The sequence below is a fragment of the Formica exsecta genome, unplaced genomic scaffold, assembly GCF_003651465.1.
Source record: "Formica exsecta isolate Colony F162 unplaced genomic scaffold, ASM365146v1 scaffold207, whole genome shotgun sequence".
NCBI lineage: Eukaryota > Metazoa > Arthropoda > Insecta > Hymenoptera > Formicidae > Formica > Formica exsecta.
In genome coordinates, this window is record NW_021849367.1 from 435,025 (window position 1) to 452,837 (window position 17,813).

The 17,813-nt window shown below is 33.9% G+C and overlaps 3 protein-coding genes across 9 annotated transcripts in view; 1 reads left to right on the forward strand and 2 right to left on the reverse strand.

Annotated features, from left to right (window-relative positions):
- Positions 1-78: 78 nt before the first annotated feature.
- LOC115234795 (pre-mRNA-processing factor 39) lies at positions 79-6,871 on the reverse strand. 2 transcript variants are annotated; one of them, XM_029806133.1, is made up of 14 exons: positions 6,711-6,871; positions 6,411-6,532; positions 5,793-5,996; positions 5,503-5,605; positions 5,132-5,403; positions 4,881-5,052; positions 4,548-4,795; positions 4,203-4,328; positions 3,243-3,391; positions 2,634-3,039; positions 2,124-2,288; positions 1,659-2,045; positions 1,274-1,560; positions 79-987 (listed from the first exon to the last, which is right to left on the reverse strand). In XM_029806133.1, exons 1-14 carry the CDS (start codon positions 6,757-6,759, stop codon positions 693-695), a joined length of 2,985 nt encoding a protein of 994 aa, XP_029661993.1. In that variant the 5' UTR covers positions 6,760-6,871; the 3' UTR covers positions 79-692. The 2 variants fall into 2 exon arrangements, with proteins under 2 accessions (XP_029661993.1, XP_029661992.1); XM_029806132.1 differs by having other exon boundaries at positions 5,132-5,605.
- A 221-nt stretch (positions 6,872-7,092) lies between these two features.
- LOC115234778 (conserved oligomeric Golgi complex subunit 4) lies at positions 7,093-10,744 on the reverse strand. Its single transcript, XM_029806100.1, has 10 exons — positions 10,459-10,744; positions 10,030-10,227; positions 9,562-9,936; positions 9,216-9,424; positions 8,952-9,147; positions 8,603-8,850; positions 8,306-8,528; positions 7,903-8,169; positions 7,644-7,829; positions 7,093-7,484 (listed from the first exon to the last, which is right to left on the reverse strand). The coding sequence occupies exons 1-10, from the start codon at positions 10,519-10,521 to the stop codon at positions 7,227-7,229; spliced, it is 2,223 nt and encodes a 740-aa protein (XP_029661960.1). The 5' UTR covers positions 10,522-10,744; the 3' UTR covers positions 7,093-7,226.
- Positions 10,745-10,905: 161 nt separating this feature from the next.
- Positions 10,906-17,813, forward strand: part of LOC115234779 (broad-complex core protein-like) — a 38,449-nt gene continuing 31,541 nt past the window's right edge. For 2 of the 6 annotated variants that reach the window (XM_029806106.1, XM_029806103.1), the window contains exons 1-5: positions 10,917-11,574; positions 12,052-12,246; positions 12,332-12,529; positions 12,613-13,114; positions 13,214-13,273. In XM_029806106.1, coding sequence (XP_029661966.1) covers positions 12,061-12,246; positions 12,332-12,529; positions 12,613-13,114; positions 13,214-13,273 — 946 coding nt within the window. In that variant the 5' untranslated portion in view covers positions 10,917-11,574; positions 12,052-12,060. Of the gene's footprint in view, positions 11,575-12,051; positions 12,247-12,331; positions 12,530-12,612; positions 13,115-13,213; positions 13,274-17,813 lie in introns of all 6 variants that reach the window. The other 4 variants (XM_029806101.1, XM_029806102.1, XM_029806104.1 and 1 more) reach the window with 4 other exon arrangements.

Genomic DNA, 17,813 nt, shown 5'->3' on the forward strand with positions numbered 1-17,813 from the left:
TTTGTAATGAAATCAATATGTTGCAATACATTGTAAGACACAGTAAATTATTGAACTTTGTGTGTTATGCAACAGTTATGACAGGATTATAATTTATTAAGTCGTAGACATATATATGTATAATCCATTAAACTCATCTTCACATTCAGCAGCCAGCACTGTGAAATTGTAATGCTTTAAAGTGAACACATATATATATCCTAAAATCTGTACATGCCAGCAGCAGTTCTACTCTTATTTGTTTTTCCAATCAAAATTTAATTTTTTTATTTTTGAGACATATTTTATTAAATTTTGGTTTTCTTTTAATATAAAGTATTCTAGTTCTTAGTACATAATTCAAATTGGGTAAAAATTGTATTAAAACAATTATTAAATCTCGGTAATTAATTTTTCTTGATGTGAAATAAAGTAGAAAGATAAAGTAACACACCAGGAGTAAAATTCTGCTAACAGATGTACAGTTTATTTGATATACATGATGATATTCATGCAAGACGTCAAATATTGATACAGAAAGAGACTGATATACAAGTTCTCATGTCAAGATACCGAGGTATTCTTAAATGTAGTTAATAGTTTCTCTGTCGGATGATTTCTAAATATCGCAAAAATAAAATACTAAAGAATGTACAGACACATATAGTTAACAATGAGTTTTAGAAGCCTTAAGGGCGATTATATGATCCATATTAATAATAATTGTAAGATCCCCATTGATTGTAAGGTCCATAAGCTTGCGGTCCGCCTTGACCATACTGCCAGTTTTGATAATTGGCATAATTGGGATCCGATGGAGGTGGGTACTGCTGGTAACCTTGTTGATAGCCACCCTGACCACTGTACTGTCCACCTTGAAATTGTTGTGGCGACTGATAGGGCCCACTCGGACCACTACTGTACTGGTATGAAGACTGTGAACCCACGGACGGAGGAGGTGGCACATTTGACTGGTCAGTTTTCACTTTCTTCGGAGGCGAAGAATCGCTGCAATATATGAACATTATAACGTCATTCTTTATTAAAAGTGCAATTATAATATACTTTTAAAAAAATTCTGTAAATATAAAAATATTTATAATATATAGTTATTTTAATCAATCAATTTCAATAAAACAGGAATGATATATTAGTTATATTTATAATAGTAATATTTATGTTTCAGATTAATCAACGTGGTTGTTAAAATTATATTATTTGATAAAAATTGCCTAAAATTATTTTGTAAGATTAGCTAATGTCTTCATTGTAGATTCTCTGCAAGTACACTTACGTTTTATTGTCCTCGCCCTTCGTCTTCTTCCTTTCTTTCGCTTGTTTGATGCATTTCTGGAATTGTTCGTGAGCTTTCAACACTTGCCGAATGTCGGGACTAAAATCCTCTAGGAATTCTACTTTACGTTGTGCGAAAAGTACTCTCTGTTCGAGATCCGCATGTTCTCTTTCTATAAACATGTCCATGTAACCTACTATTTCTAGGGTGTCGACTGGCGTTCGCTGCATTGCCAAGTCTATTAACTGCAGATATAATCTAGGATTATCTTTGTCTTTATCCGTGGCCTGTAAGTAATGCGACAGTAATATATTAATCTCGCCAAATGCAGGTTTGTCGGCATATAGATAGTTGATAAAAAAAGTAATTTTGTTTTTAAACATACCTTCATTAATACTTTGATCGCCTTATCAACATCATTCTTAACTTTACATAGGAACCGCGCGTATTTCACGACGATATTGTTAGCAATTGTTCGGTTCTTGCTATTGCTAATGTAATTCTCGTATAATGTACATGCTTTCTCCAAGTCTCCACGACGACGTTCCAAGTTTATTCGTCGGTATGCCACTTGTAACATATTTGGTAATGCATTATCAATATTTTCTAATATAGCGGCGGCTTTCTCGAAGTTATCCTGACCCTCTTCGAAGATCGCCCATTGCAAATGCAAATTCGGTTTCTTGGGATGATGCACCATACAAGCTCTCGAATATACGTCTCGGATTTTTTCTGTGTTATCACCCTTCAATGATTCCAAGTAGCGTACAAACTGTACAAAGGGAAAGAAAGCAAATATATATATTGTTTATAAGATTACAGCAATATATATATAGGGATATTTACTTACTCGCATCCAAAACTCATCATAAAGTGCACAAGCTATAAGACATCTTTCGAATAAGATAATTATTCGATTTTGATCCTTTTGTTCAATTTCAAAATCGAGATATTCCTTCCAGTTTTTCAACTGGCACCGTTCTAATGGTTTTACATGGAAATAGGGTCTCTTTATCTGTTAATCATACAAACCATGCCATATTACCATATAGATTTTATAAATTAATTCAAATTTTATTTGTTCAATGTGATATCAATTTATTTGAGATCTTTTAATTTGGAATATATTTTTTTTTTACTTACTATGCAAAACATTGTAAAAGATTGACTTTTGTATTACAATGGATCCACATTTACTGCGTGAATAGGTAATTCTAGAACTTCAGTGAGAGGGAGTTTTATTCATTTACAGCAGTGAAACGTTTCAGTGCAATGAAATTGAGAAGTCTAATTTTATTCAATATCTATAAATTTAGTTTTTATGAGTATATATAATTGCATATGAATGCATGATACGCACCCCTTCCTCATAGGACCACCTCGCTGCCACCGCATTGACGTTCGCCTTGTGCATTTTGCGTCTGCTGCTGATGATCTTCTCACGGATGGCACGTGTCTCTTCATCGGTAGGCGGTACTTCATGGGGCGGCGGTTCCTCGCCGGGTGGCGCATCATCGGCAGCGGATGTTGCGGTGGTATCGTCCGACTTGAGGAGGGCTTTCACTTCAGCACGCAGCGCGAGGAAATCATCAACACTTAGGATGCGATTCGGTAAATTGGACGATACGAATTCCTGGAATGCCTCGAAGTGGGAAATGTAGCCAAGGGTAGGCGTCGATAATAAGCGATCATACAACGCTGTTACTCTGCTCAAACGTTTTCCCTCCAATTCCCACTTTATATAGCTCTCCCAGAGACGATCTGATCTGTTTTACATGGAAATATTACGTTACTCGATTATTTCCTGCTAATAATTTATTATTAGGATTATATTTGCTTATTGCAAAAAAATACTAAAATACTAAAATACTAAAGCAATAATTTAATTATTTTTGATAAAATTATATTGATTAGTGGAAATATTTATATTTCTAAATGCAAATTTAGAAGAAATTTTTAAATTTGTTACCTGAATTCAAGTCCACAAGCTTGTATAGCTCTTTCATACTGCTCCCGGAGCTTTTCTTCATCCTTTTCGTAGACGGTTTTACAGTGGTTGATGTAATGGAGCCATAGGTCGACACTTAGCGAAATAGCTTTCAGACCTTGATCGAACACCTGCGGTAACGGATTTCCGGATCGTATTTTAGAACAGCTTACAACTGGGTTGGACTTATCGGCGGGTAAATCTTATACCTATTTTGCTTTTAGCTTTCGTTAAGCATTATGGTTTTTTTTTTCTTTTTAGCAACGTGTACTCACATATCGTACGCGTACTGTAAATAAAAAGATTTAATTAACACAGAGATTTCAGAGCATTGTGCATTCACCTTAAAAGTCAGGGGGTGTTCCGATCTGGGCGCCACTGTGTCTTCCGCCACATTCTCTTGTTCCCTCTCTGGCACGTGCACGTGTCCTAAGTCTTTGTCTCTGACTTTGACTTAACCCCCAACCCGACATATCTTACTTACATAAAGTAAGAATAGCGCATATATCTTATGCTTAAGTTTTACAATACTTTCTGTAGTAAGCTATGTGTATACAAATGCTTACATAAATATAACACAGTTTTTCTTTTTTTAATCAAGACAAGGCGCTTCGCAAAATAAATTGGAAACAACTAGCTCATCATCTCGCTCGACATACGTATTGTAATTGATATATATATCGGTAAGATAATAAAATATGTAATATAGCATTTTTTTGTATCGCAGAATAATAAGTAAATAAATAACTATATTATAAACGAAGAGAGTCGAATAGGTGCCGCAAGACGTGCTATGCTGTTGGAAGGGAAAACCATATTTATGTGCGTGCACACTGCCCACGCGTCTTCCTAACTCGAGCTATTTTCATTATAGATTAATATTATAATGATATCATATGTGTGAGAGATAGCCTAATGAACATAATATATAATTGTACTCACCGTTTGGACATTTTCGGGGTTGCCCTTCTTCTTCTCGTAATCGGCGAATTTTCTCCAATAACCATAGCAATACGGATAACGCTCCAAGAATTTGGTATAAGCTTCGCGTGCAGCCTCTGCATCATTCTGCAATAGAAAGACCAGAATTGTTTAAATAATAGTTCATCTAATAAATTTATTTACCAACATTATTAAATTTATATATCATGGTATTCTTATTTATTTTTGTGATGACATTCTTGTACTACTTTTTAATACTAAATTAAATATTAAGAATAATTAAGAACGATTGACACACAAAAATTGAATTTTAGGATAAAATAAAATTTTAATGTTTTTACTTACTTCTTGATCAACATATTGTAAAAGATATGTCCATCCTGTAAAGTCAGACGGATCTTCGTTGACGGCTTTCCAATACTTTTCTAATTCAGGTAGTGTTTTCTTTTTCGGCGATGCTGGCTTGGTCTCTTGCTTATCTCCCGTATCTGCTTCATTCGATAAAGCGACCTTCTTTGCAGGTGCCTCATCATTGTTCTCAGATGTTGGAGAACTGGGATCATATTCTCCTTCTGCGTTCAATTTACGTTTGGCTATAAGTACAAGAAATGTATAAATAAACGTGTAATCAGTTTCAAACTGTAAAAATTTATGAAATGTCATAGAAATAATACTCACTTCCAGCTTCTGTTTTGGTTTTCTTTTCAGGCGTTTTGTTCAATTTCGCCCCCTTTTTCTTTTTGTCACTGTCCGGTGGTAATTCGTCTTCGGATACAGACTCAGTTTCACCCAAGTCTGCTGGGGCAGCGACTGGCAGTTCTTCGTCAGAAACTGCTTCAGTCTCAGGCTCCTGTGGATTTATTATATAAAATGTAAAAAGAATGTTAATTATATATATCTTTAAAATGTAAATGTAATATAAATCTTACCTTTGTAGTGGCTTCATTCGGTAACTCATCTTCTGACACTGCTTCCATATCAGGTTCCGTTTTCTTCGCATCATCATCGGCATCGTCCTCAACGGCTTCGGTTATCTCTATACGTGGGAGAGAATCACTTTGCGATATTTCCATATCAGGTTCTACCTTGCTTATAACTGTGTCTACATCTTCCGATATTTCTTGTTTTGAATCTTCAACTTCCATAACTTGAATTCTGGTAGCAGTATCCGTGGATATCTCCGAATCTACCTCTTCTGTCTCTAGGATCGTCATTGTATTGCCGTTAATGGCTTCTTTAACTTCATTAATAACTTTTTGAAAATCAAACAGTACATGTTGCTGATTTAAATCATTATTACCGATGTCTTGACCCTCCATCTCAATGTCTTCGGTCAGCATTTCCACTTTGTCCATGCTACTATCCTCTATAATTATGTCTTCTGATCTTATGTTAGAGTGGCCCTGTGCAACAAATTGATTAATTTTAATAATATTTACTTACAATGTTTAAAGATATTTTATATTATGTTATCAATTGATATGATTATAAAATAGCAAGATGCTCATTCATCTAAAAAATTAACAAGAATAAAGGAAAATTAAATCTCAATCTTGCAATTAAACAAAGAATATCTTGTATATTATATACCATGTCTTCTACATCTTGCTCTATCTCTTCGCTTTGACTCATGCTTATCTCATGTATATTAGTGTCTTCAGAATCCTCCAATTCCAAGTGCAACATAGGCGTATCTTCCTCACTGCGTTGTTCAATAATAATGTCTGATAACCGTTGAACTCCATTCTCAGGCATATTTTCCATTATGCCTTCTTCCAAAGTAGGTACTTCTTCCTGCAATCATATGCAGATTGTATCAAAAAGCTCTTTTGACTAATCTAATTCACAGATATCTTTCTTCATAACTCTGAAGGTCACTTTGACCAAACTCTGATTAATTTAATTGATTAACTTACAGAAAGATCAATATAAAAATTTCTAACTACTTCTTCTCATATAATTCTCATATATAATACAAGTTTTAAAATTCTGCTTTTAGTTGTCCTGTAAGTTAATCAACAATTAAATTAACCTGAGTTTGATCGAAGTGGCCCTGAATATATTAAAATGAAAAGAAAATAAAGTCAGACTGGTGCGCTTTACCAGTTGAGTTTATTTCAGTGAACAAATAAGAAAGCACGAGTTAACCAGTAATAAACGCTAAACAATGCCGGTGCAACCGGTTGCGAAAGCTTGCAAGACCTATACCTCAGGCTCTTCGATCTCGTGAATTTTTCTGGGAGAGCGCGTCGCCCTAGCAAGAAGTTTCTTCACTGGTGATTTTTTAGCTACTACTGTCGTTTTCCGAACTCGACCCGACCTCCGTCTCACTGAAAAGGTAAATGAAATATTTGTATTGTTCTGTACATATACAAGACGCCACTTCGAAATGGCGGTCTCGTGGGCTGGGCAATCGCGCCGAGCGCACGTCTTTGACGAGCGATTGCCTCGGCAACGGCCTGGCAATCGATCGGACTGATTGACAATTCGACGGAATTCCTTTCTTACCTGGTTCAGCCAGCGTGAGCTCGGCTTCATCACCGCTTGCAGAAGACATGTCTCGTATTCTTAATGCAATCTCCGGAATGTAAAGCGTAGAACTGTAGTGAACTGTAGCTAATTGCAACGGAAAATGGCGGCACGATAGTCCAAAACAGGCTCGCCAACTAACGCGCAGTTTCGGCAAAATCGGTGCAATTACAAGCGCACTTGTTTTGTCCTTTTTCAAAAAATTTAGTCGCTATTGTGTAATTTACTTTACCAACGGTCGTACATCGATTACTGACAGTTGGTAATATCAGAGAGATATATATTAGTTTTCATAATTGTGATCTTTATATAAATATATGAAATTAAATATTAAAATATTAAAAAATGATGAAAGAATATAAACATTTATATATATATTTTATTCTTTAATAGTACATATGAAATATAACTCATATAACATAAATATTTGATTTAATTGCAAGCACATTGCTTGATGTTTGATACAAGAAGTTAACAAAAGATGACAGAAAAAAATTACAATTTTAATCTTTTAATATCTTCTGGCCGAAAATCTATCCTTAGAGAAGCGATACGTCGAACTTCAGACGGTATTAATCGCCACGCAATAGCATCCGCGCCGCAATAATCGGCGAGTTCCTCCACTTTCTCTATGCTCAGAATAGTAGCAATCTGCGATAAACGCGCAAATTTGTCTCTCACTGACCATGATGTGGCAGCTGCCAAATAACTGGCTAACGATCTTATTTCTTTGTCTAATATCAGACCTCCTGCCTAAAATTCGCAAATTTATTTTATCAACATTATGTTATTTGAAAAACTGGATTAAAAAATACAAGCACTATTTATATATAAGACATTAAATAAAACTAATTATGGAAAAATTATCAATAAAAAAGATTATGAAACAATAGTTTAAATTAGTGTACATACTCGATTAAAAGTCGATTTTAAGACCACCTTCTCTAAACGGGCTGTAACTTCTGCAGTTAGAAGTCCTATAAGTGCATCGTAATTGGAGAGTGATAAACTACCTTTGAATCCTTGAAGTAGTCCTTCCAGGTTCATGATTAATGTCTGTACAAATGGCTCATCTGTTTCGTATCGCAACAATTCATCCTATATAAATCAATCATTATATTTAAAGATAGAAAAGAAATTTTTTTGTATTCCTCTATTGCAGAACACATACTTCATTAATATGATGATCTATAGATAGAAATGCATCGACCCATGGAGTAACTCTAGGTTTCACAGCGCTAACACGTAACTGTTCCAGACCACAATCAATGATGCCTCGTAAAATTAGTACAATTGCTTTCAGACTAGCTAAACAACTGTCGATTTTGCCTCTATCCTTCTTTTGCATATTGGGGAACGTTGCATCTATTTCTGCATTGAGACTTCTGTACAATGTCTCTACATACTCTGTGCTTACATCGGTGTTATTTAAATATGCCTTAAATAAACCACACACAAATAAAACATAAATAATTATTATAGATATATAATAAAATTGTGTAAAGATATGTTTTAATAAATGTGACTATTATATTATCGTACAAATAATGAATAAATTGTAGATTTTGCTTTACCAAGAATGTAAGACGAGCGTATTCCGTGTCTGACGTTTGCAAACGACCATGCTGTATACTCGTCTGGAGAGCGCTGTATGCTTGTGCCAGATCCAGATAACCTGCGGGATATCCTTGGCGTAGTTTATTTCTCAATTTGTTCGCAAACTCGCCTTCTAAAATGCCGCAAGCCATATTGACGACGGCACAGACGCCGTCTATACTCCAACTCGACATAGCGCGCCTATAGAAATTGTATTATTATTTTTTCAATTAATATAAACATTATATTGTATATACAAGTCTAGCCATATATACCGTATGCATTTCCGTACTATGAAGAAAACATCATCAACCATACTGGAAGTTTGCTGATCTGGATCTAATGCATCCATTCCCAAGGCCTTATTCACGCTCTCCTCGAGGAAATATCTCTCTAATGCGAGATAAGCGCCGAGCAATTCCTGCATTCCATGCGCCAACTCAGAATTATTCATAGCCATTTCAAAATCATTGAACAACTCTGTACGTTGTGTTTCATCTGTTGTACTAATCTCTATATCATTCTGCAAATATATTATATGTATATATATACATATATAAGTTTAAATTTTCTTAATTATATAATATATCGCAAGATAGATAATTAATAACTTTCCACATATACCTTAACTCTTCTTTTTAAGAAACGTATATAAAGTTCTGCTCTTGCATGCATTATAGTAATTTCTCCCAAATGGAGATCGAGCTCTTTGGGATCAAATCTTTCAGGATTCGGTTTTCGTAAATATTCATTTACCATTTGTATATTCTTAGATATACATCTATATTTTGTAAATACTGTAATAATCTTCTTGACCTGTCTAAATGTAGAATTAATAATTATTTAAAATCTGTATAAATTGATATAGAATCAGCCAAATAAGCTTACCTATCACATTCCTTTTGTAAAATCAAAATTGTCATTGAAAGTCTACCCGGGCCATAATAAGTTTCAATGATTGGTTGATGTACTTCTATAATACGTGCAATTCCTTCAAATAAGAGAGTCATAGTGTCAGCAAAAATAACATCTGCTCTCTTATCATTATTTTTGATTTCTAGTGCCGCTTGTAAATTCTTCTGTGAAGTCTCCTGTAGCTAATATTAAAAATAAAGGCTTGAATATGTGTGTATGTGTCATCCTCTTTTAATAAAAACTTTATTATTATATTTGGCAAATATGTATAATTTTAAATATAATATATATATATATCTAATACATTTATCACACATACTTTGGTACACAAGTAACTGCAAAATTTCTTTAGTCCTTCTAAATGCATCCCTAATAATGGAAATATCTTGAAAAATCTCTCAACAGATGCCAGGTCTTCAGACTTTACAGCTTCATCAAACTTATGTGTAACAACAGCCCTCAATTCCATTGCAGCTTGTTGCAGGGTAATCAGAGAACTACTAATACTAATATGATCTCCCGATATATCCTCAGCTGTTCTTTCCAGCAATTGCTGATCCATTGCTAAGTAACGATGAACATGAGCAGCACCCTGCTCATAATCTTCATTGCGCAGTGCAGTTGCTACCCCTTCACTGCATAATTGCAAATCTAGTATATCATTTACTCTACTTTGGCATTCGCATACTCTGCTCTATTAGAGAAAATTATAATATTTATAAACTCATGAAAAGTTACAGAGACTATAAATTTCCATTTAAATATGATATTGGTCAAAATAACTTACTCTTGCTAAATCTAATTGCCTCACTTTAGCACTAACATTCTCTGCTAACTCATTGGTACGAATAATCATATCACGAAACTTTTCTCCTTCTGTATGTATTACTATGACATTTGGCAATACTTTACCAATATTTTGTAGCTTTGCTTCTACGTGACATTGTCGAGCAAGGATTGTATCCAGATTTTCCTTAATAGAAACCTGTCATTACATTTATTTTTTGTTAAATATATGATAAATTAGCAATATATATCTAGGGAAAATTCTAATATGTACAGATAAGATAATTATTTATGTTCAACAGCACAATAAATGTAAAATAAATGTAGCTTTTAATTACAAAATATAAAATGAATGATATAATTACAAAATATAATTTGTACACAAAAATTTGCATATATTAAATAAAAATTGATATATAATTCTCCGAACCTCATCTTCAGACAATTTATCCAATATTTGTTGCAGATTTTCTTCATTTACTGGTAAATCCATTACGAATAATGTTTTTGCATTAATTGAAAATTCAATAATTTTTTTTTATAATATATATTAGAGTTGTATTTTTAATTAACATTTTTCACAGACTACACATCATCTCAATTATTTATCACATTGAATGCTTTATATGATACAAGTTGACACGTTGACAGTTGACAAGTTGACACTTGACACAAGTTGACACAATTCAGTCGGTGTGTTCAATTAGGCGACTTTCAGTATGTTTCGAAAAACTGCCTCTAAATTGTCTAATATCCAATAGCCAATAGTAGAATTTGTTTTCGAGCGTTGAAATTGTCAAGAGTCCCTAGAAAGAACTGAACGCGGCCAATGAACGTACGACGCAGGCGCACGATTCGCGGCCGCTAGTGGCGACGAAAAAAGGCTTGATAGTGGTGGGGGAAGGGTGGTCGGGCCTCCCCGCGCATCTTCTACGCGTATTCCCGTACTGAAAATGGCCGCCAGCTGTCATTCGCCTACGAAGTGTGGCTTGTTGTGAAGGAACACGACGCGAATTCGGCGCAGGACGGTTCCCCGGGCGCGCAGGACGCCGCGAGAGCGCGATGCAATTACATAACGACGCGCGGCTCGCTGGCTGAAACCGAACGCGATCGCTTGATTGAGAGAGAAAGAGAGCCCGAGAGAGAAAGAGAGCCCGAGAGAGAGAGAGAGAGAGAGAGAGAGAGAAAGGCATAGAGCGAGAGTAGATAGAGGAGAGCGGGGAAACGAGGAGAATAAAAGTGTACGACGCGCTAGGGACGGGGTCCTCCACGGTGTTAATTTCGACGGTGTGCCATGAGAGTGTGGCCAGTACGGCTGTTTACAGTTTTTATTTTACGCCAAGTGCGCCGTGACTAGTTTGGATCTACGCGGGTTGACGGTGCGGCTGATCTTCCTCCTCTCCTCCGTCTCTTCCTCCTCGACTTGCTCGCCGCGCGAATCGGTCTCGCGACAGCGTTCTAATACTGTTCGCTCGTGCCGTCGCGATACGAGATTCCCTCAGGATTCCTCTCTCGATTTACATTCTACACCCCGAGGACGGTCAAGGTAGGATTTCATTTGTTAACGCGAGATTTTCTTTGAGTAAACTTCCTTGAATAACGGAGTATTACTACTCCATTTGTGTTGAAATGTTTATTTGAATTAAGGGATTTCTTGCTTCATAGCCATATCTCTACATTTTCTTGTATATTTTGGAGTGATAGCATTTTAGTATATATATATATATATATACGATGTTCATAGGCATTAAATTTTTTTATATATAAATGAAATATTTCTACTAAATTAAAGCAAAATATTATGTATCAATATTATGATTAATGCAAAAGGAAAATAAAATAATTACTTTATACTCTTAGATTTTATAACAAGAAACAGAATATACATACTACTATGATTATTCTTATTTTTGCCTTATTTAATTAAATTTTATATATATTTTAATTAAAATTTGCTCCATTGCGATAAAAATTTGCATATTACAATCTAAATAGTCTAACAAGAAATTGACTTTATTTGCAGAAAAGCAACATGGGTTCCAGTCAACAATTCTCTCTTAGGTGGAATAATTATTTAAAACATATTACTTGTGCTTTTGACACATTGAGGACAGATGAAGATCTCGTAGATGTCACTCTAAGCTGCGAAGGCAAAAGGATTAGGGCGCATAAAATGCTTTTGTCAGCATGTAGTACATATTTTAGAGATTTATTTAAGGTAAGCCAATTCTGGTTGTGGTTTATTACTTGTCCATTCAAATGTAAATATATATCTTTTACAATGATTGTTTGTTATATTATAGGAAAATCCGTGTCAGCATCCCGTCATAATATTCCGTAATGTAAAATTCGATGATTTGGCTGCCTTGGTAGATTTCATGTATCAAGGCGAAGTAAATGTTGTTCAGGAACAGTTAGCAAGCTTTCTCACAACGGCAGAACTTTTGGCAGTACAGGGCCTTACGGATGGCACAGGAAAGGATAACGATAGTTTAGTAGAGGTAAGATGTAAAATGATGTAAAATTGTAGGTGAAATATAGATATTTAATAAATATTACTTATATATTATATTATTATCTTTAGGATGACATAGAAATTCCCAACGAGCCTGAAGTTCAACTGCAGAATACTTGTGGCAAATCCACAGGGGACAGTAAGAGGAACAAGTCACCATCCTCTCCAATGCCGTATCATGCCATCGAATTGCAGCCCGAAGTGCCGCCAAACAAAAGAAGAAAAACTCGAGATAGTACGAATGCGAATACGGAAAAGAATTCGGGAAGTAATGCGAAGGATCCCGACGGAAAAACGTTGGAAAATCAGACTGGCCCGGGCTCCGACCCGGTCGAGATAATTCCCCTTATGCCGAGTTTAAAACTGGAGATGCCCGAATACCTGGAACAAGATGGTAGCAGCTGTAGTTACGAGGATCAGAGTATAGGCGACAATACACTCAATAAAATTACAATAGATGACACATCGTCGAACACGCCTGATCACGAACAGAAGCCCGATATCAGTCAGACGTTTTACTCGAGTCAATCGACATCAGACGGTTTGGATGGCAAACATCAATCAGATGTTGGTAGGTATCTTTATACATGATAATATCTTAGAATTTTCAATATTGCTAATTGTGCATGTCTTGATAAGTTTTCAATACAAATGTTTTCTTGTTTGTTAGGACACCTGCTTTCTAAACCAAGTACCTCAGGAGAAAGAGAGTCGCAGGAAGCAGTACAGGGTGAGTGATTGTTCACTTTTTCTTATAATATGAATTATATGATGTAGTCTGTTGTTTTGCCATTACGATAAAATACACATATACATATATGTAATTACAATGGAATTGTTATAGATTCTACAAATTAATATTTATCTTATAAATTATTTTTATATTAAATTTTTGAAAAACTTGTATTATATTTTAAACCATAATTTAAAACATAAGTTATTAAATAAAAAAATACAAATTGTAACTAGGAAAAAACAATTTATCTTTATCTAAATTTAATATTTTATTGCTTATAATAACTATATAAAGAAAGAATTATTGCATAAAGTAAGCAATATATTGACATGTATATAGTGGACAATAATGGCAGTGCAACATACATCAAAGTTTTGTATCCACACATGGTCCACATATATAAAAAATTGCAGTTTTTCTTTATTATTTGGAGAAACACATCTATATACATCTAAATATTTAAAAAATATTGGATGTTATATAAATTATAAATAAATCTTACACATTAATCGCAATTATATAACTATTTTTTCATACACAAAACTACATTCTAACTTTTATGGTGATGGATTAATTGCATGTATTGTGGGTACAAAACCAAAATAGTATTATAAACACCTTGATACATGAAGCGTTAGTATTAATACACAAATATTATTTAGTTTCATGGATTAAGGTTCTGTAACACAATTTCTCAATAATGATAAGAAGGAAGACGGGATTTCTTCTTATTGTGATATTGTGATCTATCAAGTTTGAGGGGTAGTTGATTGAGTTTCACATCAAACTGTGCGATGGTTTGGTAGTCTGTGCAGCTTTGCATCACTTACATGCACACAATGATAATTAGAGAAATGGATTAGGTTAAATCTGAAGAAAATTATAAAATGTTCAGAATGGAAATATTTATTATTGCCTTACAAAATGAGTGATAAAAGTATTTGAGGACTTACTCATAACTTCTCTTTCATCTTTAGATTTGATCTTTGCTAACATAACAAAATGTTTCAAAATAGCAAAGAATTTTAAAATAATGCTTCTTACAAAATTTTATACAAGTAGTATCATGTGTTTTATCGCGTAATATATAATATACTTATCAAAAATTTATTAGATCTTGCTATGCTCTGTAAAATACTGTCGTGTTGCTATTTGATTTTTGACATGATTACTCCTTGCACTGAATTTAATGAAATTGAATTTGCAAGCTTATTATAAGCGAATTTCTAATCATTAACGATTCGGTAAATATTTACGTGATACATTTCCTGTTGTGGAAAAACTACATTTTTTTTCCAAGATCATATCGAGATTTACATCTTTAGTGTACAGAGTGCATGGTGTTTTGGATGTAAATGTATGGTACAGGCACTCGGGTGTAGGTTGAACTGTAGATACTAGTAAGCATTGCCAAGTGCTGTATGTGTGCCGACAATCATCAACATTCCTTTTTTTTAATAACTTGATCAAAGCCACCACTATATTCCTTATGCGCACTAACTGTAAGCATATTTCTGTGTATATACTAAAAAAGAAAAAAATACCTTTTGATGCTGGTTCAAGGAAATTTCTTCAGAAAAATATCTAATTTGTGTGTATAGCGCGAATCTCTTTACACACACATACATACACACACACATATATATACACACGATTTATTTGCATGTAATGTTAATCTTAAATACGTACATTGATTTTCGAACATTAAAATGAAACGCTGTGAGTTACATTTATGGTATTAGTATGTGCTGCAAGAAATCAATATATGAAAAATCTCTCTATTACATTATTTTACAAATAATTTGAGAAACTATTTACTTACATAATATTTATTTATAATAAATTATATTTTTTAATAAAAAGATAACTATACAATTCTTCCGATAAATAAATATCTTTAAATCAAAATTTTATGGTTTGACTAGAATAGGTTTGTCAAAATTTATTTACATTTAATTAATAGCAATATATAAACTTTTATCGAACGTGAAACATTATTTTTTTTAAAAGATGTTTTAAAATAATTTTAATACACAATTGTACAATATAAGTTGGCCAGTAGTATTTGTTATTCAATTATTTCACGTCGAACGTAATTGCGAATTTCGTTTGTATGCTTTTCGAATCGGGATTTTTCCGTGATCTCAGCATCTTTATAAATATAAGAATCGAATATGCGTGAAACTGACAAAGTATAGCGATCATTATTTTATCGCGAGATATACTTTCGCCTAATCTCGTCAAATATGAACTAATAATTTTGAAATAGTCAGATGGTGGTGGTACTCTGGTGACAGTGGCATGCGTGCAATCTTTTCTTAATATTTGATAACTTGAAACCAATTCTTTTCCTCCTTGTATGATGTAACAAACTCTATATGGTAAACATGGGTGCGTGTGGGAAGTACGGCGATCGGGTTGAATCGATACTCTTCCGAAATCCGTTATTTTCTGTCATTATTGTTTGCTTTAGAAAGATTGATATTGACATGTTTTCGCATGATTATGCGAGAAATCCAAGTTCAAAGATAATGTAAAATAAGATTACGTCGGCAGATGCAATGTTCCGCACACATCAAAGTTCATATTTTATTTTATTTTATTTTAAATTATTTATTTTATTTTAAATTGTCTAAATTTATATCAATAACTTTTTGTATTTATATAATGCACATTCACGAGAACAGATGAATTTATCTCTTTTTTTATAAAAAAGAAAGATCAGATGAATCTTATGTAACATGATAAAAGAAAAAAGTTTGAAATTTATTTATATTATCATCTAGATCAATTTTAAATTTCTTATAAATTTCACTAATAAATGTTTAAAAAGGATTATTATGCTTCTTCAATTTAGTAGAATCTTTTTCGTCATTATTAATTAATCATACAGATATATTCGAATTAAAATAATTCGGTTGTAATCACGAGCGATAAAAATTTTACGAAAATGCATAAATCAAAATCAATAACGGATTTCGGAAAACTGTCGACGTCCGATATGACATTTTCCTTGAGAATCTCACGTGTCTAAGAATTGTGGGGGAATATTTCTTGACCAGACTCGAAATTCTTTGGTTGCCAATATGTATACAACCGAGAAAGAAAGAAAAGAAAGACAAATAAGAAAAGAGAGAGAGATGAATATTTCGGCAGGTAGGTAATCCAAGCAATCTCACCAACGATTGCTATAAAGCAGAAGCATGAATTAGCTAGTAGAGAGTCACGAAGACATCAAAAAGCTTGTTCCTTCATTGTTCAAGTGCTAATGTTATTATCTGATAACGCGCGACCAGGATTGCGTTTCGTCTCGATTCATACATGCGAATGTTTTAATTCGCTTTATATAATTCACAATTGTAAATCAACTTATAAATACAGAATGAACTGCGGATTGCATTCATTGAATACTTCGGATTTAGAGTAATCAGAAGCATATTATTAGCGGCTTGGGATTAGAAAAAGACAAATATTTAATGCTATCTATTCTTATGCCATCAAATCGTATAGTATCGATATTGATTATAGTAATTTGATAGAATGACTAATATATTCTTTATTTTTTAATATTTATCTTCTTTCTACTTTTAAATTATGGAGGACACGCTTATTTTCGGTTTATCTACTTCCAAGCCTTTATTATCATTCGTTTCTCTATTTCCGAAGTAAAGTACTCATTATGTTTGAGACTCATTTCGTTGATATGCGGTCGATAGTCGTGTGGCATCGCGAGATTCACGACCCATCGTTGCTGAAGAAGTCAATGAAAAATCAAACAAACACACCGAATGATGAGTGCTTGTATGAGAGAGTTTGCGTTTCGCATTTGTAAGAGTGAGCCAATTCGTGTAATTCGTCTCTTATCGAAAATCGAATAATAATATGAACGATGAATATCATAAAGATGATGGACGCGCGGCTTTCCTATCCACAATAGAAGCAAATTCGTCGAGGTATTGATCTTTCGCGAATCGCGCAGCAGGAGGTCGACGAAGATGTTCACCGTCGAGAAACATGAAAGGCTGGACACGCGAGTCGACGAGCATCCTAATCGATTATAAATAATCAGCGTCGTCATTCCAGTGTCATCGACCGCACGAAAAAAAAATCCCCTTTCGAAGAAGATTTTTTATAGATGACCATTAACGACGGAGAGAGAAAAGGCAATCTTCTTCGGAAGCTCCTGCGACGAACAATGAAACCTTCGAAGACTATATAATTAACAAAAAAGATAATTTAAATTATTTTTATCATTGTTTCTGTTATATTAGAGAAACAATCTCGATGAAAAGGTCAGATGAAACGATCGAAAGATTGGTCAAGAAAACGAAGTTCCTCGGAAGTGCTATGTATTATAATCCACATGTGTTCACGTGGATTCGTTTCTTCACATGTCCACGTGTTAACCGAAAGGAAAGCTACTGTTATGCTCCATAACGAACCCCGTAATCAGTCCAAGCATGTGTAAACAGTCGAACAGATCAATATACAGGGGAGTATCAAAAGAAAAAAAAAAAAAGCGTGATCTCTTCCC